Source organism: Chlamydotis macqueenii, chromosome 10 (genome assembly GCF_036417535.1).
Source record: "Chlamydotis macqueenii isolate bChlMac1 chromosome 10, bChlMac1.mat, whole genome shotgun sequence".
NCBI classification, from domain to species: Eukaryota; Metazoa; Chordata; class Aves; order Otidiformes; family Otididae; genus Chlamydotis; species Chlamydotis macqueenii.
The window spans coordinates 7,436,468-7,459,658 of record NC_141565.1 but is presented as its reverse complement, the minus strand read 5'-3'; the positions used below and the strand labels follow the sequence as shown (position 1 = coordinate 7,459,658).

Below are 23,191 nucleotides of genomic sequence, written 5' to 3'. Positions count from 1 at the left end.
CACCCACGCACCCACCTACCAGCTCCCCCAGCCACCCCCCCCTTGCCTTCACCTCTCCTTCTGCCCATGTACCTGCCCTCCCCAAGCTCGAAGAGCTCATGATCACCCCCACCCATACTCATTAGGTACCAGCCCACGTCTCCGGGGCCAGGCCTGCTAATGGGGTGCAGGGAGGGCACCCGCTTGCTCCCCCTCCTCGCAGCCCAAGCCAGCCCCGGCATTCCTTATCTCTGAGATCCCACCTTGCCGGCGGAGGAGCAAGGCAGGACGCCGCATCCCTGGGGAATGGCAAGACGAGCGATAACGAAATCGCAGTGGCGAGGAGAAATTACCTTGCCTGAATTTTAAAAACTTCTCGCTGAGGTTGCCGTGGTAACTGAAAGGTGCATCACGTTGCTCTGACAACCCCGAAACAGCCAGGTTTTTGCCTGGCGGGCTCTGAAGCGGCAGGTTTTGGTGAGAGGGTGCCCGGTGTGCTGGGGAGTGGGTGGCTCATGGGATGCTCAGCCCTGAGCAATCCCCCCCGATGACTGTCCCCCTCCCAACAGCTGCCAGCAGCACTACCCCCCTACCCCAGCTCAATTTCCACCCTCTCCCCCTCCATCTCTGGTGGGAATCACTGGAGGAAGAGGACTGGGGGCTCCAAACCCAACTGTGCGGGTCCCCTGAGAAGGTGCCAGGGAGGTGGGACGCGTTCCAGGTAGGTCCACCCTGCTGTGAGCATCCCTGGCACCGTGCTGGAGGTGCTGGGAGGCAGCCTGGGCACCCTCCCCGCGCCCTGCTGAGGGGGCACCCAGCGTGGCTTTGGGCTCCAAGCCCCTCGGCGAGCAGCAGCGGCATTGTCCCAGCCCGCGCAAATCACCCTGCCACGGAAACAGCCCCAGCGGGGTCGAAAAATAGCAGGTGACTCACGCAGAGCAAAGGGTCCAAAATAGCCCCTCCGGAGCGCTCCTAAAATTAGTTTCCCTCCTGGGAGGTCCCGGCCACTGTGTCCTTGCCAGGGCACAGCCGTGGCGTTGAGCCCACCCGGCTGCTGTCGCCGTGGCCAGTTTCCTCCCGGGGTTGGGGGCGTGGGGCCCCCCTTGCTGCTCCCATCTCCCTGGGATCTCCCCAAAACCCACTCCTGGATGCGGCTGAGCTGTGGATCTCCGAGTCTCTGGGCAGATCTGGGCGGCTCCTGCGGCGGAAGGCTGCTCTTCATGGGATGCTCCATGCAACACTGGTGGCACAAGTGAGACCCAGGCACCACAAAACGCAGCCTGGGAACCCACAGGCCAGTGGGGTGCCGAGGGCTGGGCCCCCATCCTGCTCCCTTGGCCTGGATTTCAGGGGGGAGGAGGGCGGCGCAGGGGATTGGGATGGCGAGGTGGCGGATCAGGTGTTTTCCAGCGATAGTGAGTCCCCCTGGGATTCGGGCTCGCAGATCCCAGCTCACCCACTTTGCTGTGCCCCCACGACAGGGCAGCACCAGTCTGCCCACTCCCACCCGCTGCCGGGGCTGGGAGGTGCGCGGGTCCAAGTGGGGGGACACAGGGGGACCCCGGGAGCAGCATCCGCTCCACCGGCGTGGCCAGGAGCGCTCTCCGTGCCGGGCCATCCCTCCCGTGCGGAGGAGCGGTACCCAGTTAATTAGAGGAAGGGATGAATAATTCCTTTTTATAATGCAATGTCGCGCGGCAGATGCCGTCTGCCTCGTCTCGGCGCGCCGCGCGCGGGAGCCCGCGTTATTCTGCTCTCAGCAGAGTTATTTATACACTGGGACATTTTTCAAAGCGCCGCTTTGATGGTCTTCCACCAGCTTGGAAAAAAAAGTAGTCCATCCCAAAATAACCCGAGTGAAAGTCACAGCTCTTCATTACGCACATCTTCAACTGGGGGGCTCGGAGAACAAAAACCCGTCACATTCCTCCCATCAAATCCGCCCTTTTCAAGTGCATCTCAAACAGGTTCAAGCCGCCGCTGCGGCGGCTAGACGAGTGCTAATGATGCTGCGGGCGCATCCCACTCTGATTTGGGCCCAGGAGACGGATGAAGCTGGGGGGCAGGGGGCTTTCAGCAGCCTCCAGAGCCCACGGATGTTTTGGGATGCTCAGGGCAGGGTCAACCCTGCGGGGACCATGGTGGGGTATGGGAAACGCGGTGCCCTCTCTTGCCTGGCTTTTCCTGCTGCAGGAAGCAGTTTCCCCCCCAAAACCAGGCTTTGGAGGAGGGGAATGAGCACCAAATAATTTTCTCCAAGGAACTAGAGCAAAAAAAAAAAAAAAAAAAAAAAGAAACCCAGCCCCCATTTCTCCATCGCACCCGCACGCACGCACCCCTTGGGTCTGGTTGCTGTTAAAGGGAAAAAAAAAAAGGGGGGGGAAGAAGAGATTTTGTAGGTGGTGACAAATTCCTGCGAAAACGTTTCTGACATGAAGTCGTTTCCCATCCAAGTTCCCTCCCAGAGGAGATGGCGAGCGGCTCCCCCTGCTCTCATGCCTGGCAAAGGGCCCAGGCTGCCGGGGGGGGCCAGGGCCAGCGGGCGCCCCACACAGCAGCGTGGGGGGTTTGGGGTTCCCCCCATCACCTGGGCTCCGGTGTCACTGCGGTGCCTCCACGGCTAGCCCAGCTCTCCAAAACCCTCTCCCCTGCACTGGGACAGGGGCCCCGGGTGTTTTGGTGGGGGCTGCTTGGTGTCCCCCTCACCGTGGGGTGCCCCGAGCTGGACCAGGCACCAGCTGCACCCACCACCATCCACTGCCAGCACCACGGGGCCTCCAGCACAGCATGGCATCCCAGGGCGGCTCACCACCCTGCTGTCAATCACACCTTGCCTGTCAATCACACCCTGCCTGTCAATCACGCCCTGCCTGTCAATCACACGCCCTGATTCCCCTCACCAGCCCCTGTGGGAAGAGAACTAAGGGGCGTGGGGACCCGTCGGAGCACAAAGTGTGCACTGCACCCCAGGGAAGAGGGAAACTGAGGCAGCCTGGGACTCACTCCAACCTCCCGAGGCGTAAAATGCCCTTGTGGGGTCTGCTCGCCCTCTGGTTCCCAGGGGGGTCTGCCTGTACCAAGCCCGGCGCTGCCTTGCCCAGCTGCCCACAGCCCCCCAGCCAGCCCCCTTGCCCTCTCCCAGGGGCTCGGCTCCACCGCCCGTGGCTGGCTCTGCACCAGCCAGCCCAGTGCGCCACGGCTCCAGGGCCGCCAGCGCTGTCTGGCAGGTGGACGGCTCACTGCCGGCGGCAGGGAAGACTCTCCGCTGGGAAAGCCATTTCTTTACCCTCCAAATCTTCCTCTTTTGGCATTTCTGCAAGGCTGGAGCATCTCCCCCGGGAGAGCCTGGCGCTGGAAGATGCCCAAGTGCCCAGGACGGAGTGAGCTGCCCGCGGCTGGTGCTCAGCACAGCGGAGCCCCAGGGGCTGGCGTGCAGCCTGGCACCCAGCCGGCTGCCTGGCAGGGGGATAACGGCGCTGGGTGCGGCCGCAGGTCCCAGGATCCCAGCCCCCATCTGCTTTTGGTTTCCTCCAACAGCACCAGAGCCCCCCGCTCCACCTCCTGGGGCTGCAAATTGGGTCCACGTTGCTGCAGACGCCATCGATTAAAACCATCTTTTTTTCCCGCCCCAGCAGGGAAAGCCGGATCGTACGGCTCCCAAGCCAGAGATGGGCTTTCGGTCAGAACAGCATCCGGGTGAAGCAGCCGAGGGATGAGGGACACACCTCCCCTTCCTTCCCCCCACTGCTCCCACGGGGCTGGGTGGGGAGCGTGGCCGGGGCGACACTACCACCCGTCCAGGGCCGCAGGGGCTCTGTGCCACAGGGCAGGAGGGGGTGCTGGTGCAGGATGCTACCACCCCCCCAGGGGAAGGGGCCACCGTTTGTCTGTGCATCCCCCCACCTCGGCCGCCCTCCTCCTGCCCCAGGAGCATCCACCCCCCCGCAAACAGGCAGGCTGCCGCGGGGCCACGGCGGTATCCCCTACACCTGCGGGATGCCGCACCGCGGCCCTGCCCGTCCTCCCCGCCACAGCCCCACGGCTCAGGTCGGAGCTGAGTGGCCGTGGGGCATTTGGGAAACAACTCCAGGACAATGCTGAATTATTTCGGACACATTAGTAGCTCAGGAGAGGATGGACCTACACAGTGGGGAGGAGAAGGGGAAGCAGCTGTGTTACCTACCCTGCGGCGGAGCAGCACACGCGTGCACACACGTAAGGGTGCACAAGCACACGTGTAGGTGCGTAAGCTCTCCCCTTCCAGCCCCGCCGCAGCAAACACCACCTCCCGATCCAGGCCAGCTTTGGCACCCAGGACACGAACCCCGGGGAGCTGCGGGTGCCTGGCTCTTGGCACACGTGTAGCCAAGGTGGCCCCAGGCCACGGCTCTCCCCAGCACCAGCTTTTTGGAACTGGGAGGGGACAGCTGGAGGGCCAACCCAAGATCCCATGAGCACCCCAAGCACATGTCAGTGCATCGGGCGCTCCAGACTGGTCCCCCTGCACCCCAAGTCTCCGGCAGCTCCAGCTGGCCACGTGGGGATGTTTTCCTGCCCACAGGCAACATTTCGGCAACAGCGCGAGCTGCCAAGCGGGCAAGCAAGGCGCGCCTGGGGCTGGTCACGCAGAGCGCTGAGCTCCACCGTGGGTTGGTAACTCCGGCGATTAACGAATGCTCAGGAGAGAGGCTGTTTGCGCTAACGACTTGGCCGGTTTCCTCGCTTCAATTAGCGTGCAGGAGCTCAGGATGCTCGGAGGGCCTCCTGGAAAGCCAGGGCATAGCAGGCTTGGGAGTTTTAATATTAATAATGCTGAAAGCTAGCCAGGAAAATCCCAAACCTTAAAATCAGACCGACAGTGATCTTTAATTCTGCAAATTCTAGGTGCTGGAAGGAGGCGCATCCTGGTTGGTGCTGAGGCCCTGGCGATCACCCTGCAGCCAGCTTGTGAGGAGCCTCAGGCTGCAGCCCTGCCCTCACCCAGCTGCCCCCCAGGAAAGGGCACAGGGTTCCTTTGGGTGTTCCCCTCGCCCCTCAGCCTGCGGTCTCCACACGCTCTGTGGCTCTGAGACCTTTCTCTTTCCCTGTCATCCACAGAGGAGAGACTCCGTTGCTGCTCAGCAATAGGGAAACTGAGGCACGGGAGGACTGCAGTGCAGCTCTGCCCGTCCAGGGATTGCTCCATATCTTCTGTCAGTACCATGCTCCAAAAACCGTTCTCCGGCGCCCTGCTTCCCTCTGCCTCCCTGCTATGACCCATACCAGTCCCCATCTGGCATTTCAGCCATGGGCCAGCACCCTCCTGGGGCAAACTGCGCCAGGATCAGGCCATCAGGAGAGGCAGCCCCCCAACAGGTGCCCAATGGAGCTCCCCTCTGCTCTGGGGGGGTCCTGCCTCGTCATCGTGCACTTCTGGGGCTGGCCTCATCCCACACCTTCTCCCCTCTGCGTCCCTAGGGAGGCAGGGACACCACGTCCCTCTGAAGGCAGTGGGCCACAGTGCATTCAGTCACGAACAGCCGCATCGTGCTGCCTAAATTGGAGGCGCGGGCGCTGGCAAGCGCCGGTGTCTCCATGCCCTGCTCCAGCGCCTGGCACGGGGGTTGAAGGGCATGCCTGGCAGTGGGAGTGCTGCATGCCCCCCCCCATCACTGCTTCTCCCTTTCCCTGGGTGACCAGCAGCACCTTTTCCGCAAGAAGGGGGGCTTTGACCCATCTACCATGTGGGACCCCGTTAAAGCCTTGTCACAGGAGGTGGCCCTGCTTTGGGGCCCCCCTCCAGCAGTTGTCCCCACGAGCAGGCAGTGGGGATCCTGCGCCCCCACGGTGCCCTCCTGGCTCTGCACCGCAGCTGTTCTGCCGGAGGTACCAGCTGGGGCTGGCTCAGCTCCTGGCATCGGGGCAGCACTTTGCCGCAGCAGAGGGAAAGAGCCTGGCAGGAGCCAGCCGGAGCCGGGAGAAGGCTGTGCTGTGCCCACCACAGCTGGGCCCCTCCTCTCACCCGGGGCATCGCCCCTCATTAGGAGGATGCGCTCGAAGGGGATCGATGGGCTGGGAAGAAGCTGAGCTGTACAAATGCACTTTATCGACCCACGGAGCCCACCTGCTGGGAAACAAACCCCCCCGGCTGCAGCCCAGAGCAGCAAAGCACTTTGCCGCATCGCCAGACAGGACACACGGGGAGGAGGGGGAGGCTGCCGCAGGGGTCCCCGCTGCAGCACACCGGGCCAGTCTCCCCCTGCCATCATCCCGGGGGGAAACTGAGGCAGAGCACTGGCACCCTCAGGACAGTTCAACCCACCCGGCTTCCTCTGTGGAGCCGAAGAAGGGATGCCGCACCCCAGCACCCAGCCCCGCACCCTCTTGTCCCCCCCAAGTCTGGTACAGCGACTTCGGCTCCCGGCTGCAGCTGCTCACGAGTCCGGGGGGGCTGCACCCACCTCTAGGGCCATACCCCCGGCCATGCTCGGGGAGCTTTGCACCGAGGAAACGCACAAGCAAGGGCTGTGCGACAGCCGGGCCACGTCTGCCACCTGGTGGCACGGCCGGCCCGGGGACGCGAGGGGGGACCCGTCCCCTCCCCGGTCCTCACCCCGCAGCAGCCCCGCACACCAGGCTGCGGCGCCCGAGGCAGGGGTGGAGGGTTGGCGGGAGAGTTTCACAAACGCAGCTCACCCCGAGCCGGGCATCCCCCAAAACTGAGGCGGCAGCCAGCCCCTGTCACAAGGCCCAGACACATTTGGCAGCAAGTGAGGGGGGATTCACCATGCCCCCTGGCAAGGCAGCCCCAGGCAGCCGGCCTCAGCCCACAGAAGGGCCTTGCGCAAGAGGAACAGGGAATGGGGTAGGAGAGATGCTCTCGCTCCGTTCTAAATCCTTCCTACGCCCACCCGGACAGCGCTGGCCTGGCCACTCCATGGGGAAGGCAGAGGGCTCCTGGCACAGCTTCTCTGGGGGCTGAGCCCCACAGCCACGGGCACCAGGCAAAGGCAGAGGGCAGGGCTGGGCCCAAGCTTCCCTGCTCCCCTTGACTCTTGGGAAGAAGATGCAAAGGTGACGCCCCAGACACAAAGCACAGGCAGAGGAGAAACACAAAGACAGCAGCTGAAGAGCTGCAGAAGGAAAGGTCTGAGAGAGGAGGAGGGCCACCACCACCCAGCCTCAGACCTCTCCCCAAGGTGCCACAGGGGCTGGCCACACTCCTGGTCAGCCCACCACCCACCAGAGGACCAGGTGGGAACAGGCAGGGGTTCCCAAGCAGGACCCACAAGCAGTAGAAGACATTTCCCCTAGTCCTCTCCCGCTCCCGTAGCTACAGCGGGGTCCTCCACCAGCCAGTGTCCAAGCTGTGACAAAGACTCGGAACAAGGGGCAGCACCGCACAGGGACCAAAGGAAGCAGGGGAGCTGAGCGCTGCGTGGAGGAGCGAGACTCCAGGATGAAGTCTCACCAAGGAAGAAGCAGAACCACAGAAAGGACAAGTAGCATTGGCAACTTATTCTTCATTCACCCACTGAGAAACAGAAATAGGATCATTTTTTGATGTATTTCTTTTGGAAATGAGCCAAACTGGCAACTAGAATCAAAGTCTTCAAAAAGTCTATACAAAGATGTATCATACAAAATGTACAGCAAAGTTCTTCAAAAAAAAAAAAGAAAAAACAAAACAAAAAACAAAACAAAACAGACAATACAACAAAAGGAGAGCAGAGACGGTGTGAAACCACAGCTAACAGGTCCTGCCCCTGCTCTGGAGGGCAGGAGCGGCATCTGGACAACACACTCCAAACACGAAATACATTACACTATGTACAGGACCGTATAAAGATCAGCATCCCCTTTGGTCTGACCAGGAGCTCTCCAGCATGAAGGTGGGGCAGCTGGGACAATCTGCTCATGGAAGTGTTACATGCCGAGAGGGGAGAGAGTCCAAGGGAATGAGATGGTCAACTCTAAACCATAACCAGAATACAGCCAGGCCAACAAGGCTACAGAGTTTAACAGTCAGTTCTGGCTAACGAGTGCTTTGGGGGCCAGAGCGTGTTACTCCATCTCCGTGAAGCGAGCGAACATGGCTTTCCGCACTGCGTCTTTGTACGAATCTGCAGTGGAGACACCATAAGAGCTGCCCTTGGCTCCCAAGCCAGCTCCTCTCATTCGTACTTGGGCCTGCAAGGGAAGAGAAACATGCTTCAGCTCTGCGGCGAGAGGCCACGCCACCACAGGACACCACAGAAAAAACTCATCACTCCAGCCAGCTCCTCAAGCTCTCCTGGGGATCCCACACAGCCACAAACACTGACGCCAGGAGATCAGACTGTACACATCATCCCATGCTTGTGGGGCTTTGCACCTCTCTGACCCCACCCCAACAGCAGCTGAACCGAACCTTCACAGAACACAGCTCCTAACAGCGTAACCCAGAGCGCAGACAAACCCCAGAAAGCCATGAGCTGGAGCGAGGGCAGCCCATCTTAAGCTGCACCGGGGTGCACAGCTTGCGTGCAGGCCCACTGCCTGGCGCGTCAGGAGCTGATTTCAGAAAGAAGGAAGCACAGCCCTGCCTGTCCAAGTCCCAGCTCTGTCCCATCTTTAGCATCCGACAGGACAAACAGAAGCAAGAGCTAATGTGAACAGAGGCCGCTTTGCCATGGATGGCACAGCTTCTTCCACAAGAGACCTTCCGCAGCGTGTGCTTCTGGATTACAAAAAGGCACCAAACCTCATGAAGGAAGCATCCACCCCCACTTACCTCAATGGGTGCGGTGATGCCCTGACATTTTCTTCCCAAGCCCGAACCTTCCCTCCAGCCCATGGCCTGCAGCATCTTGTTGCCTATGTTACTGTTGTCGAGGCCGTCTTTGGTGGGCTGCTCATAATTACTGCAGGAAGAAGAGATCAGTTAACCAAACTGCTCATCATGCTCTGGAGCCACGGCTGGGGCGCCTTCGGATACATACACTGTGCCAGCATCATAGACCTTCTTGCGCTTTGGCTCCGGGGGCTCTGGGATGCCGTACTTCTCCCGCCTCTCAGCCGCTCTGTCTCTGTATTTCATCTGCATGAGGGAACCACATTTAGTACTCATTTAAAACCAGGCTTTTGTTCGTCTTTGAGCTACAGAAGTAAGCTAAATGGCTGCTATTATAGAAAGCTGTCCACTGCAGCCTGCTAAAACGTGGCTGGACTAACACCACAGAAAGGAAACCCAAACACAAGTCCCAGAACACGACCCGGGTAGGAAGAGCCCGGCCTCAAGATCTGCTGGATCAGCTGTGGATTGCCACTTGAAGGTTTCTGGTCCCAGCCTGGCAGCCCTGAGCTGGAGGTGCAAGGCCCCTTCCCTGCTAAGCAGCAGCTGTGGGATATGGGACACGTCTCTCCACGTAACAGGACAGCGCTGAACCTTGACCTAAGAAGGGGTTGGCTTACAAGGATTATCTCAGGTGACATGCGTCAGGATAAGGAGAGCTCAACATCTCATCTGTGCAGGTTTTCCATTAGCTACTCATCTGCTCATCTCAACACTGACCTCTCTCTCACGTAGCTCCAAGGCTTCAAGTTCCTGCTCCGAAAGCTTTGATCTCCGATAGATATCCATGTTTTGCTGAAACAAGAAGAGATTCACATTAACAATATGAAATGTACAACAGCTCTTCTTAAGCAAGTAGCTGACTTTTGGGAGAGCAACAATCTGCCTGCAACTATTTTTGCTTTAAGAGGAATGGTTTTCTGAACAGCAACGTGGATCACGGCCTTGGTTTACACACTGAATTATGGCAACCAAGGAGACTCCTGACAGCACAGTGTAATACCTTGTGCAAGTCGGACAGCTGCTGGTGCCGAATAAGAGCATCTTTGTTTGGGAACTGCCTTCTACACAGCAGACAAGCCATCTTCTTCCAGTCAGTCAGCTTCTCTTCCTCATTCTCCATTCTTTCCAGTAAGTCCTCATCATTATCGCTGTCACCACTGTAGGCAGCCACGAGGCCACGCTGGAAAACAAGGACAGGGTTAAGAGGAGTGCAGTGTCACCAGGGTTTAGAGGAGAGCCCAGGAAGGGAATACTGAGGCTGCAGACATGTTTGCTGCACGAGAGAGGCATCACACTCTCGTTACTAAGGAAGAAATGCAACTCAAAAGAACCACATGCTACCGTGGCTGCAAGACTTAGCTCCCACTAGCCAAACAATAATTTGAGTACAGAGATTTTAGAAACCTCAAAACCTCAACTGAGCTCTTGAGGCCAGAAGAAATCGCAGCTCTTCTCAGTGTATCTCAGTCACTCAGCCTACTGCACTTGCACTTGTAACCACCACAACCTCTTATGGATGATGCCGTGGATATCCAAGTTGGAAATCAAGTACCTGCTAAACCTCCTCTAAAGTGGGAATAGCCCTGTCAGGTATCTCATACTCACCTTCAGCGGATTGTCATCGTCCCCATTTTTCATCACCTCTGGCAAGATCTGCTGTCTCTCAGACAGAGCTCCCTGGATGAGACAAGAATGCCATGAGCACTGAGCTCTCTGCCACACCGCACCCCGCTGCACACTGTCCCCAGCACCTTCACCTTTTTCTCAAAGAGGGCAAAGCCTGCATCTGCAGCTGCAGATTCCTTCCGCTCCTCCTCTCTGGTGCTCAGTGGCTGGAAGCTATTCTTGAAGTTCTCTTTCTGCTTGTTCAAACTCTTTGCCCAGCGCTCCATGTCTTTAGCGATCTGAAATGCAGAGTGGTTTGCTCAAACAGCTCCCCTCACAGCTATTAATCTCCTACGACACAGATTCCATCTTGCACACAGCTTCCCGAACAAGCCAACCCACTACCTTTTATTTTTAAATCACAGGACACTTGATGTAGTGCAGCTGTTTCCCAGTACAGCGTTCAAAGACACCGCAGCTTGCTTGTTTTACTGTACAAACCCTTCTTATCAATCTAATCCTCTAAGTGATGGCTCAGTTATACTCCCACCAATCCTGGCATTATTCCATATGCGCTCCTCCTATGCAGAGCTTATTTCTGCACTGAAGCCTTGCCAACCCCACCTCTCCTCAGCCCTCTAAAAAGCTTGCAAATTGCAGGCATGCACCCCATGGAATAACCTAGGATTTCCTTTATCATAAAAAAAGGAGAACTATCATCCCATTCCACAGAAGATTAGCCCAGTTACAATCCCATTTTCTCTTTTACCTGTTGAGCTGTTTTACTTTTAGGCTTCTCTTTCTTCTCTTTCACTTCTTTGGTGGTGGTTGTGGTAGCTGTTTGTTGGTACGTGACACCTTCCGCAGCAGGCATGTACGTCTCTTTTTCACCATCCCAGTAAAGGTATTGCTGGGTTAAGGCATTGTAGTAATACTGCCGGAGAGAGGAAAAGAGTTAGGACAAGCTCAGAATCCAAGAAGACCCAAGCAGGCTGACTGAGAGAACCACACCAAATGGGAAGGCATTTTCCAGAGTCCAAACAAGTTTTGCAGACTCCACAAAGGAGTCAAAAGGCATGAAGACGCTGAAGCCTCTTGTCCCCAAAAACAGGCGTTCTGCCCAACAGCACTACAGAGAATCTTTTGCCTCTCCCAAGAGACAACCCACCAGAGCCCAGAGCTGGGTGCAATTTGCTGGATGCTGTGCAGTGAAACAGCTTAATTACAGTATCTGTGACAAATGGGGCCAAACCAGGAGGAAAAATAAGAAAAGGAGAGAAAAAATGAAGGGCTATGCCAGAGAGAAGTCAAGTCCCAGCCTTAGGCATGCTGCCGAGTCATCTGCTATACTTGATATTTTGTGCACCTCAAAGTTAACTTCACTTGTATAGTAACAGGGAACTAACAGACCATAACAGTTAAGACAGGTGGGAAGAACTTGTGTTTACCTGGGAATTAGGATCATAGTAGAGCCCTGTTACAGGATCATAATAATATCCTGAAGATTCATCATATTGGTAGGTGGAAGTGTCGGGGACAGCTGTAAGAAAATTGAAGCGTGGGACATGGTTGTTCCAGTCGAATTCAGACAGGTATCTTTCTACATTTCAGGTAAAACGCTGAGATTATTAGCAGCCACGACGGTGGACAAGCCTGTAAAGGCCTCTTAACCACCTGTGCTGAATACACCCTCCATGGACAGCTTCACCACTGAAGGCCACATCTCTCTTGCTAAGCAGTGACAGACACCTGTCCACAAGAGCAACTCCCAACTGCTTACCGTACTTGGTTCCAGGGACTACGCCAGTTGGGGGAGCCGTTTGTGCCTGAGTGCTAGTGGTAGCTGGTGCGGATTGTGTCTGAAAAAAACCCCAAACCAGGAACCTCAATTAGAAAAATCTATCACCGAGGCGCAAGAAAACAGGACAGTGAGCCATAGCATGAGCAGCCCACACCACACATGCAACAGCTAGCTCCTCTTCACTTAGCACCCACCTTTAACAAAGAACAGAACCATCATAGAAAAGAAATGGCAGATGACTTATGACCACAGGCACTGCAACCAACCTGTGGACACTCAGCCGCTCTGCCATATCACCCACTTTAAACAGCAAAGGCCACAGCTAAGACAGATATGCCACATAACCCCGGCATTGAAAGCAAGGAGTAATTAGTGCTGTAATTACCGGAGAGTCAGGTGAGTTTGTCTGTTGATTATATAACTGAGGGCTCTGGGACACAACTGCAGCTGTGGTGGTAGTGACAGGAGCTCCTGCCAACAGAGAGCAATAACGGATAAGCCAACTAATTTGTAGAACAGTATTTCATCCTAGAGCTAAAATTACTTTGTTTACAGTTTCAGCTCCTAATTCCAGCTCCAGCAGCCAAACAAGGCAATAAACATTCAAAAGGAGACTGATACACAGAGGGTGTTTTCTACCCAGACAAGGAATAGTTTCCTTTTCAGGAAGGACAGACCTGCTCCCAAGGTCAGTGATTCCTGGCCTCCGACAGCTGCTAGCACTGAAGATCTGTCTAGAGCTGCTTACACAGCTCTTGTAAGTTCAAGGCTTTTGTTAATGGTCTGAAACAGAGGCTGCGCTCTCATCTTGCAGACTAAGAGGTCCCACTTGAACCAATCTGTTACAGTTCTCTAGTAACACATACTCATTCATACATCCTGAGAGCAAAATGAGCCAAGTCTCCCTTTACACAGTAAAATCACATCAGGGCTAAGGTAAGATACCACTGTGGCAAAATTATCATTACAAACAGCAGCATCTCCCACATGGCGGAAGGGCTAACCTGATATGGTAGCTGTGTCTGTGTCCAACACTCCTCCTTGATTTTGGTAGTACTGCTGATAATCCTGGGAGTACTGCGAAGGGAAACGAATGACAACACAAGATGAGCAGATGCCCAAGTTACACCAACCTACCAGTTAAGAGCACAATTGCCACTACTCACCTGAGCATACTGTGTGTAGCCATCCTGTCCTGACTGGAGGTAGCTGTAGTCAAGGGTGCTGCCTTCTCCAGTCTGTGGCTGAAATTTGAGCAGGTAATTTTTGTCAAGGACAGGTAAGTGAATGCATTTAAGAATTTCAACACTGCTTACGCTCCAGCCCGTCAGAGCAGATCTGTCATAGTAGCTCTGGCCAGTTCAACAAAGCAAGTGGCCAGCAGTGAAATTATATGCTCTACATTTTCTTTTTCAGGAAAGTAAGACTATGAGCAGTAGACTCCAAATCATACCTGTGTTGACGACCACTGAGCTGCAGCAATGGCTGTACTCGCCACAGAGAAGGCGCTGACTCTGTTACCGTCTGGGAGAAGCAAGTCTCTGCAACAAAAAAAAATCACACCTTTGAATAAACAGTGCTTTTTCCTGAAGTGACTCTCTGTCCAAGGAGATAGAGTCTGCCCTTATACATGGATTTACTTGGTAGTTACAAAACATTCGGATTGTAATGAGTGAGCCAAAGCACTGCTGGCAAGTAAAGGAACTTTAGGTTCATTGTTGTACAGTCAGTAGCAAGTCACTAGATCTCCAAGGAAACAAGCGTGCTGCGTACACGAGTGGTTACGATGCTATCTTCAGAGGACTGGAAACAGGGGTGGTAGCCAACACTGCTTTCACTCCCCTCACACACAATGAAGAGCAGGATGCACGCAACACAAGATACTTAAGAGAAGCAAGACTTTGGACTGACAGTGATCTTAATAAAAGTCTGGGTGACAACAACAAATTTCTAATATAAGTGGAAGGGGAGGAATTAAAAAAAAAATAATTAACTGCTATTGCAACTTACTTTCTGGCACTCTTCGCAAAGTCAACACCAATAGTTTTGCCATCAATTTTTAAAGGTGGTTGAAGACTCTGTAAAATCTGCAGCAGTTGAGAAGCATCCTACAAGAAGAAATACTCATTATTATGAAAGGCAGGTTACTTAGGAGGATTCAGAAGTTCCCAAAGCTCTACCTTTTCACACAGAGCCACTGAAAGCAGCTAAAGCTGTTAACACCACCTCCTATCTCCTCATACTATACACACGTAGAAGAGCACGACGGGACAAACCACAGTCCACATGCAAATAGTGTGGGTCTCCCCAGGTCAGTGAATATCAAACAAGTTCTAAAATCTCAGCTTTATAAAGCAGATGTGTGGCCCAAATTACTCCAAAGTAGGCCAGCAGAGTCTGAGATCAGGCACCTGTTTTCATGTGTTTCCACTCTAAAGCAGGTGCAAACAGATCATACTGCTGATCAAGTTTGGTATATAGAACCATTAGTTTGGAAAAGACATTAAAGATCAAGTCCAACTGTAAACTTAACACTGCCAAGCCCACCACTACACCATGTCCCTAAGTGCCATGTCTACAATCTCTTAAATACCTCCAGGAACACAGATTCTACCACCCTTTGGGGATCTCATGGCAGTATCCAACCTCTCTCACAGTTAAGAGCTTCTCCTTGTACCTCACTGCAATTTCCCATGTTTCAATTTACAGCTGCTGCCTACTGTCCTATCCCTGCGTATCCTCAAGAAGAATATGCCTCTGCTGTCCCTACACCCTCCCACTGCATGCTGCAGAGCAGCAAGATCGCCCTCCTCCAGGTGGAAGCAGCTCAATTCTGTGCACCTTCTCCCATATTACATGCCCCAGACCTTAATTTTTGTGAAAGAAATATGATCCCAGATCACTATTTTTGTCACCCAAATCCAGAAGAGCACTCTGCTATGAAAACAGCTTCTCAAGGCACTCACAACATCCCACCACCTTCTTTCCAAACTGTAGCTGATGATGAAAGGCTTTAACACACTGAGTGTCGATTAACTTTCGGTGAACTGGGGCGGTCCTTCAGACAGCACAAAGGCTTTAAAGGCTTCAGCTACAGAAGCACGTTAACAAGCTGTTTTTCTCCAAGACATCAGTAAGGCCCTCACCATGGCAGAAGACAGCTGCACAAATGCAAAGCCTCTATTTTGCTGAGTCTGCTTGTCTTTGATAAGACGAATATTATTGACTGCCAGAGACGCATACGGGGACAAAGCAGTCATAATGGATTCCACTACTGTGTGAGGAGCAATGTTCCGGAGAATGATGGCTGAGGAGAAAAGAAAGTACAACATTAGCTGTGTACGTAACGGCTTTTGGAATACTTCAAGTTCTTCAGTGGGCAGTATGAAGTACAGGAAGGATTTCACTACCCGTGTTTACATTTCACATTATACAGTAAGTCAAAGATAACTTACTATCACAGTAATAATCCACAGACTGAACAGCTTCTGATGCTCCAGGTGGTACCTCCTGTTCTGAATCTTTGTAAGAAGAGGAAAATATTTTAGTCACAATATGGCTCATTCACTCAAACTCAGCATTTCACAAGCCAGCCTAGGACCTACAGTGAACTTTGTTTCCTACACAGGACAGAAAGTTTCCCACAAAATCAAATACAGCCAAAGAGATCAATGTAACATACCGAATTTGTCCGCTCCACAGCGGAAGCATTTTAGCCTCCTTCTGAAGTTGTACAGGCAGCACTATGAGGAACAAGAGAAGCCTAGTGAGAACTCGGGTAATCTGTAGTAATGCTGGCATTTGCTGTTCAATAATGAAAACTGGACGTTCACAAAAAGTAACGTAACAAAGCAAAACCCACCAGAATAACCAGGAACAGCAAAAGCCACCCTCATCTATATCATAGCTAGTTTTCAGAACATTCCAGCTACCTTTTCCCTAGTCCTCCTGAATTACTTTGTTATTTTAACAGTGTGGTCTTCAACTCAGAATCTCAGGCGTAGTAAGTACTTTAAAAAGCACAATATTAAAATGAAAACAGGCTGGAAAATAAGTTAACTTTATGGGCAAAAAGCATAGTTAAAAGTCTGATTAAACAGCCTGGTCTTCATCATACTGAATCATCTCCACTTGAGGTGGGAGTCACACAAGAGGCACACAGCAGTACAGAGCACAGCAGCAGCAATTCAACACCAGATTAGTCATCACCTAACGACTTCATGTTTTACTACAGTTCACTGCCCAATCTCTGCATCTTCTGGGGCAAGACCTCTGTTATTCCATCTACTTTGCCACCAGAGCTACAAAAACCTTTTCATTCCTTTGTCTTACTACTCCTATGATGCCACACGGACTAGCAGCACCAGCAGGTCTGAATCACGTGTCACCCTGTTCAAACCACTGAGCTGCTGAAGAGCACCGAAGCAGACAAACGCTCTGGTAAAAACATGCACTGTACCTTGTTGCAAAGCCAGTCCTCAAATTTAGGCCTGGGGTTGCTGTAGTGCATCGCAATCTGCTTCCCTTGTATCACCAGCTTTTTCTGAAAAAAAAGTGGCTTCAATTATTCCTGTATCGAGGCACACATGTCCATTTTCCCATGGCAGAGCACCCTTCGGAGGAATCAGTGCTCCTGAATTAAATGGACAACATATGGGGAGGATGTGGAGGACAACCACCGCCACCTACACCCTGCCCATCCAATCCTGCAGAGGAGGACGAGGGCAGTAAGAGAATGGGATGTGGAGCAAAGATAAACGGAATCAGGGAGTGTTGAAAAAGCTGCCAAACACTAAACGCTGACATGGAACCAGGAAGTGTCTCGAAGGAGACAAAGTCCTAAGCTGCTGCGTTCAGGATTAACACATTTTTAGGAGTCTCTTTGCCCCAACATTTCTATTCAGTTCTGGTATAGCACTGAGCGACTTTTTAAACATGTCCTTAGGTGACTGCTTCACTTCTTCCCCTACTCCAAACACCCCAAACCTTCTAACAACCACATTTGGATTACTTTTCCAAGCACTTTCTTCACAAGTGTCCCTTTGTAAAATATAGTAATTCCTCCCAAAGGGACCCTGCTTAGACTTCTTGGAGGCTGGATTACAATTGCCATCAACTGCAACATAACTCAGAGTGGTTTCCTTTGACTAATGCATCAGTTCAATTGGAAGCCTGCACAAGAGGTTTGTGTTCTTCATTCAGGCAGGAGCTCTCCAAAATGAGGAACTAGACTGCAAGTGAAGCTTCTCCAGAGGCAGGAAAAGTTCATAATGCTTTCAGCATGTCCTCTCACTCTGATTTCAGAGGAGTCAAGAATTTACATCTATTTAAGAAGCCTTGATTCTCAGCCTCACACTTTGCCAAGTGTGGGTATGCAGAATGCCCTTTCAAAATATGGTCATCAACAGATTTTAGTCAAACAGGTGGAAGTACGCCTGAGGAAGCGCAGATTAAGAGGCTGAACCTCAGACATTTTAACGGAAGAACTTATTTCATAGCAAGTTGGCTTACTGCAGAAGTACCACAGAAGTGCCAAGACCAGTGGCTTTTATGATAACAGGGTCTGACATAGATCAAGCACGTAGCATGAATAAGGCTGTCACATTCTGCACAACTAAATAGGGCAAAGCCATTTCTCCTACCGGCAGGAGGGAGGGTTGGAGGGCCCAGCACTCACTGGATATGCACACATAGAAACAAAGCTGCTGGCATTGTTGCAATACATCATTCTTTCATCTAACAGTCAGCAACCGGGCCGCTGGGGAGATTCTACGTTTTCCCTACTACTAGGGTGGCTGGTTACCGGAGTGAATTTGAATATGTTTCAAGAAATTATGCATCAGTACAGCTTTGTATACATTAAAATTATCTTGTTTCTGAAAGTATGCTCAGCTCAGCTAAGTCTTCCTGCTGCACCCACCAACCCTACGGAGCAGCACATGAGAAAAAGTCTGAACGCTCCTCTCTGGCTGGAGAAATTACTCATGGTATGGGAGACGTAAAACCCTATTCAGCGTAAGGCACACAACAATTTCCATCTGCTGGAACTAAGTGCCTGTGAATCCCACTGTGGTGCCATCTCTTTACGCCTAACACCAACAGAGCAGAATACCATTCCTCATCTTGCCCAGCATCAAATTCACATCAAATTCTCAGCTGTAAAATAAATAGCTTGATACACTTTGCTCACTTTGAGAGTATTTTTAAGTTCTGTTGTTAAAACAGATTATCAATATTCAAAAAGGAGCAAAAGCAAGTGAAACTGTTTGCAGTTGCAAAATCTCACTGAAAAAGAAACTAGAGGACTCAGCATATTTTGGCTCCTTACCAAGTCATACTCCAAAAAAGCCAAAATACATAGCACAACGTATAGGGGAACTCACTACTAAATTTAATTGGAATAAATATGTTTTCCTCTAGAAGAGCCAGTTCTCCCACTTTCACTGGGGGAACACACTACCGCCATGAACTGGCACTTCTCTTTCAGGGTTAATACCAACATGATGCAGAGATCTGGTGCTTTCTCTGGCAACAGAGAAGAAAACACCAGGTGAAAATAAGCTAGGATTTTCTAAGGATTACTTGGTAAACCTTCATGAGCCAATTAAATCTAAACCAAGTAATTTAAAACAATGGTACATTTTACCAGTGTGCTCAAAAGAGCAAGTTTTCTCTCCTAATGTTACCTGCTGTTTTGTCCTACTGTTACAAATTTTAATATATACAAAGCTTTTATTCTTTTAAATCATTGTTATGGAACAAACCACTCCTTCCACCTTTATTTTTTCTCTTTTTTTTTTTTAAACTGTACAGACTTGTTCCATTTTCAGGAATATCTAGACTTGGTGAGTGAAGCAACCTGATTGGCTTCCATCCAGCTGGTAGCATCTTGAAAGTGATAAAACTCCACGAAGGCGAAACCACGGCTTACACCTAGAGACAGCATTCAGATATAGACGGGATACTTGTGTTAGTCAGTTCCTTTAAAACAGGTGAATCTCTCTCCAACTGCTTCATTACTTCACGACAAAGCAGCTTTACAAATGCGACGTCAACTGCTGGGTTCTGCTCGTTATTTTGCCATGGCAAGGAACCAAGCTCCCTTAACTGGCTACATTTCACTCGATTTGAATCCATGTTTAAAGGTAACCATGCAACAGACTACATACTACTAAATGGGTTTATACTAGTATTACTTACCAATACCTGTTAACAAAACCCCCTGCAGACAAGCTTCTTTTAAAATGTTGACCGGCTATCTAAAAGTCTTCCAAAAAGCCACATTCCTTAGCCATGGCAAACCTTTTATTTTTTTTTTTTAATTGCATGTGCTTGCAGTGTGGGGACAATTCTGGATACTCTTTTGGGCTGGGGAAGAGGAAGGTGATGTCAAAAACTGGATTAAGAGCTCTCACCTGTCTTTCTTTTCATCAGCCTCACGTCTGCAGGCTGAGGACCTTCAAAGGACTCAATAAGCTCCCGAATCTGTGTGAGATTTTAATCAGACAGTTAAATTTTCACATCTTGGCAGACAGCTATGACAGTCACAGAAACAACCTACCTTAAGGTACATGCAAGAGAGACACAGAAACATAACATTCTCAACACTATCTCAGAAAAAAATAAAACTTTTATGGAAAACCTAACAGGAGACTGATGAGTAGCAGAGAACCTACAGAGTCCCTTGCTACACTAGAACAACTGTCACCTTCACTGAGACTGCAGAATCCTCCAGAACCTGAATCACTGCAACCTTGTGTTACAAAATTATTTGTGCAAGATTCAGCAAATACTGTGCTTGCTCTGAAGTTTTTATGAAGGACACTGCTAGCATACCGCTCCCTGCACATCTAAATATCCTGACTCCTAGCAAAGAAAACCAAGAACATTATACTGCAAGGCCCCATGATTCTTAAGCCTCATGCCGCAGTTCTCACCCTCTAACAGTTCCCTTTCTGTTTTTGAGAGGATAAAGTAGATTTGTGAAGAATGTATCATCAAAGAACAAGCTGAAATGACATCAGTTCTTCAGCCATAACAAAACTGCTTAAATTGTGGTGGAGGCTACATAAATCACTGTCAAGAGGCATACAGGAAAAAGAAACGTTAACGAATTTTTTAGTGTCAGAGCAGAAGACATAATGAGGTGTTTCAGCAGCTCTTACAGAATTCAAACGTTACATACAACAGGGCTGCTAAGCAGACTCAAAACTGATCTAAAGCTGCCCCTATACATGCTGACCAGAACTGACATCTTCAGTGCAAGTAGCTTTTTTTCCCCCATGAAAAAAGTGGAAAGAGCTAAAAAATATGTACTCAATCACAAGTGTTGAAGTAATGTTAACTTAAGAAAACAACTAGTAGTTCCAAGATGCATCATCTACTCTCTAAAGATGAGTCCAGAATTAAACTTTCCCATAAATTACGTAGCTCTGCACAACTGCAGAGCTACAACATTAATACCTCAGAAACAAAAACTGTTCTGAAGTGTTCCGTGTAATGGCTGACTGGGTTGTCTCATTTGGATGCAGGAGCCTACATTTTATCAGAGACTCATGAAAATATTAAACCAGCAAACAATGATTAAAAAGAACACTCAGTATTAGGAGGGTAGTGAATAATCACAAAAAGCAAAGAAAAAGAATTCCATTGCAGAAATGGTGCAAAAGGATTCTCTGTGTTGGCAATCGATGCACAAAGGTCTCAGAGGCAGTGATGGAGTGTGCCTGAAAACAAACCAGAATAGCTCGGCTTTTAGAAGGTTCCCACCCACTCCTCAAATAACAGTTGTAGACTTGTATCTTGGTAATCAAAATAATTGAGCAAGGGAGGAAAAAAAAATTAAAATCTAGTAAGAAAGCTGAAAGCTGATCACCTTCAATATCTTTCTACCAAAAAAAGTTAGATAACCGTGTACTAAGCTCATCTGTACTTGCTCCGTCAGCTCCGCAGCAGCCATTTTATGACTTCCACAGCTGCAGCCACACAAAGCGGCTCTGTGTGCAGGGCCGTACTCAGCCGAGGAGCGTGATGTGTTTAACCTCACCACTCAGAACTTCTGGCCTCAATGAAGACCAGGAAAAATTCAAGGACCTCCTCTCTTATCTCTCTCCACTGCTCCCAGAGGTGGGGGGGTGAGGGCAGGAGAGAAGAAGAAAAAAAATCTGCCTCTTCCCTCCTATACAGAAAAGCAGAAGAGAGGAGGAGGTAGTTTAAAATCCACTCTTAGGGAAAGCATCCAAAGATGCATGAAAAAAGACTATTCAGATTGTTCTGTTTGAAATAAACTGCTTAACATTCAATTGACCTCTGTTACTTAACAGTGACAGTTTAAATCCTTTTAGGACTCAAAATGGCAGCGCGACCAACACACTGGAGAGGGGGCCACCATGATGCCGCTTTCAACAAAATGGCAGCAGCGACTACCACGCAGACCTGCTGACACAAAGCTGCAGATTTCCAGTCACAGGAAAAGGAAAGCCCCTTTCTGGCTACTTACATCGTTCTCTGTAACCGTGATAGGAAGGCCACGTAACATGATGGTTTTGCTTTCTTTCTCATCGTTAATGTCATTCCTGTAGTCGTGCTCTCCATAGTCACCATCGGAATGGTATCCATCTTCTGATTTGTCACTGTTCCTGCGCTCCCGCTCCCTCTGAGAAGCCAGCGCCCAGAATTAACCACAATTTCTGGCAGCGTGCCCCCGCAACGCCATGAAAATAAAACATAACAAAGCCACCAACTCCCCATACGAGCATCTTTCTCAGGTTAGGTCGTGACGGCCTCAGGCAGGAACACCAAACTCAACGTCTCCGACTCTCACCTTTGCCCTAGCAAACCCCCGGAATGCCAATCCTAACACTGGGGACCGGGCTCCCCCAGCCCCAGGGGGATTCGCAGCGGGACCCCGGGCTGGGGTGAGGCCACCAGTGTCCATCCTGGCCCCTTCCTTCCCCACGGGGTGGCCAGAGCTGCCCCAGGCTGCAGCGCCCACCGCTCCGGCCCGGCTCCCCCGCCCCACTCACCTCCGGGCTATCATAGTCGCGGCTATCGTAGTCTCTGTCATAGTCTCGGCTATCGTAGTCTCGGCTGTCGCGACTGTCGTAGTCTCGGCAATCCCGGCTATCGTAGTCCCGGCAATCGTAGTCTCGGTTGTCACGGCTGTCGTAGTCACGGCAATCACGGCTGTCGTAGTCACGGCAGTCCCGGCTGTCGCGACTGTCGTAGTCCCGGCAGTCTCGGCTATCGCGGCTGTCGTAGTCGCGGCTGTCGTAGTCCCGGCAGTCTCGGCTATCGCGGCTGTCGTAGTCTCGGCTGTCGTAGTCCCGGCTGTCGTAGTCGCGGTAGTCATCGTACCGGTCACCGCGGCGCTCCTCACTGGACCTCTTATAGTCAGAGTCCCTGCGCCGGCTGCGGGACTCTCGCTCATCGCGGTCCTCCCTCTCCACGATGGAGCCGTAGCGTCCGCTCCGCTCCGTCCTGCTCACGCTGCGAGACACACCGGGCCCACCTCAGAACAAGATGAGCTTGCAGCGACCCCCATAATCGGTCACCCCGCAAGGCCACCCGCCCCCTACCCTCTTTCCATCCCTCCCTCCCCTCGCCCCCCCCACCCACGCTCACCGCTTATCCGAGCCCATGATACCGTCCACGATCCGCAAGCACACAGCGCAGCGCTAACCGCCACGACGGGGCGCCGAACACACGTGCGCAACCCCCTCACTCCCTCGCCACAAAATGGCGCCGAGGTGATTGGCCGTCTTCTACCCAAGAGCCAGCGCGTCCGCCGCCTGGAAGTTTCCAAGCGGTGCGCAGGCGCAGGGAGGTGGCCGCCCGCCGCGGGGCACGCCGGGAGTTGTAGTGCGGCGCGGGCGGCCCCTCAGGCGTCTGGAGCTCTGCCTGCCTCCCCGTGGATCACGGGGTCACAGCGTGGTTTGGGTGGGAAAGGACCTTCAGAGACCACCCAGTCCAACCCCCTGCCCTGCGCAGGG

At 51.9% G+C, this 23,191-nt stretch overlaps 1 protein-coding gene across 1 annotated transcript; it reads right to left on the bottom strand.

The window, feature by feature from the left end:
• Positions 1 to 7,506: 7,506 nt before the first annotated feature.
• On the bottom strand, positions 7,507 to 22,975 carry RBM5 (RNA binding motif protein 5). The gene is made up of 24 exons (XM_086755969.1): positions 22,824 to 22,975; positions 22,226 to 22,688; positions 21,700 to 21,855; positions 19,616 to 19,685; positions 19,060 to 19,133; positions 16,660 to 16,743; positions 15,883 to 15,943; positions 15,656 to 15,721; positions 15,347 to 15,507; positions 14,211 to 14,308; positions 13,654 to 13,741; positions 13,367 to 13,444; positions 13,205 to 13,277; positions 12,586 to 12,671; positions 12,180 to 12,258; positions 11,848 to 11,939; positions 11,169 to 11,333; positions 10,552 to 10,698; positions 10,400 to 10,471; positions 9,795 to 9,974; positions 9,512 to 9,586; positions 8,940 to 9,037; positions 8,732 to 8,861; positions 7,507 to 8,148 (listed from the first exon to the last, which is right to left on the bottom strand). The coding sequence occupies exons 1-24, from the start codon at positions 22,838 to 22,840 to the stop codon at positions 8,023 to 8,025; spliced, it is 2,739 nt and encodes a 912-aa protein (XP_086612095.1). The 5' UTR covers positions 22,841 to 22,975; the 3' UTR covers positions 7,507 to 8,022.
• Between the last annotated feature and the right edge of the window lie 216 nt (positions 22,976 to 23,191).

What these genes read in the sequence shown, in the direction of transcription:
- RBM5 (XM_086755969.1), bottom strand. An exon ending in TTTGCGAAGAGTGCCAGAAA is followed by an intron (nt 13,742 to 14,210) that starts GTAAGTTGCAAT and finishes TTTTTGTTGCAG; the next exon opens with AGACTTGCTTCTCCCAGACG. An exon ending in AGCTGTCCGACTTGCACAAG is followed by an intron (nt 9,587 to 9,794) that starts GTATTACACTGT and finishes TTCTTGTTTCAG; the next exon opens with CAAAACATGGATATCTATCG.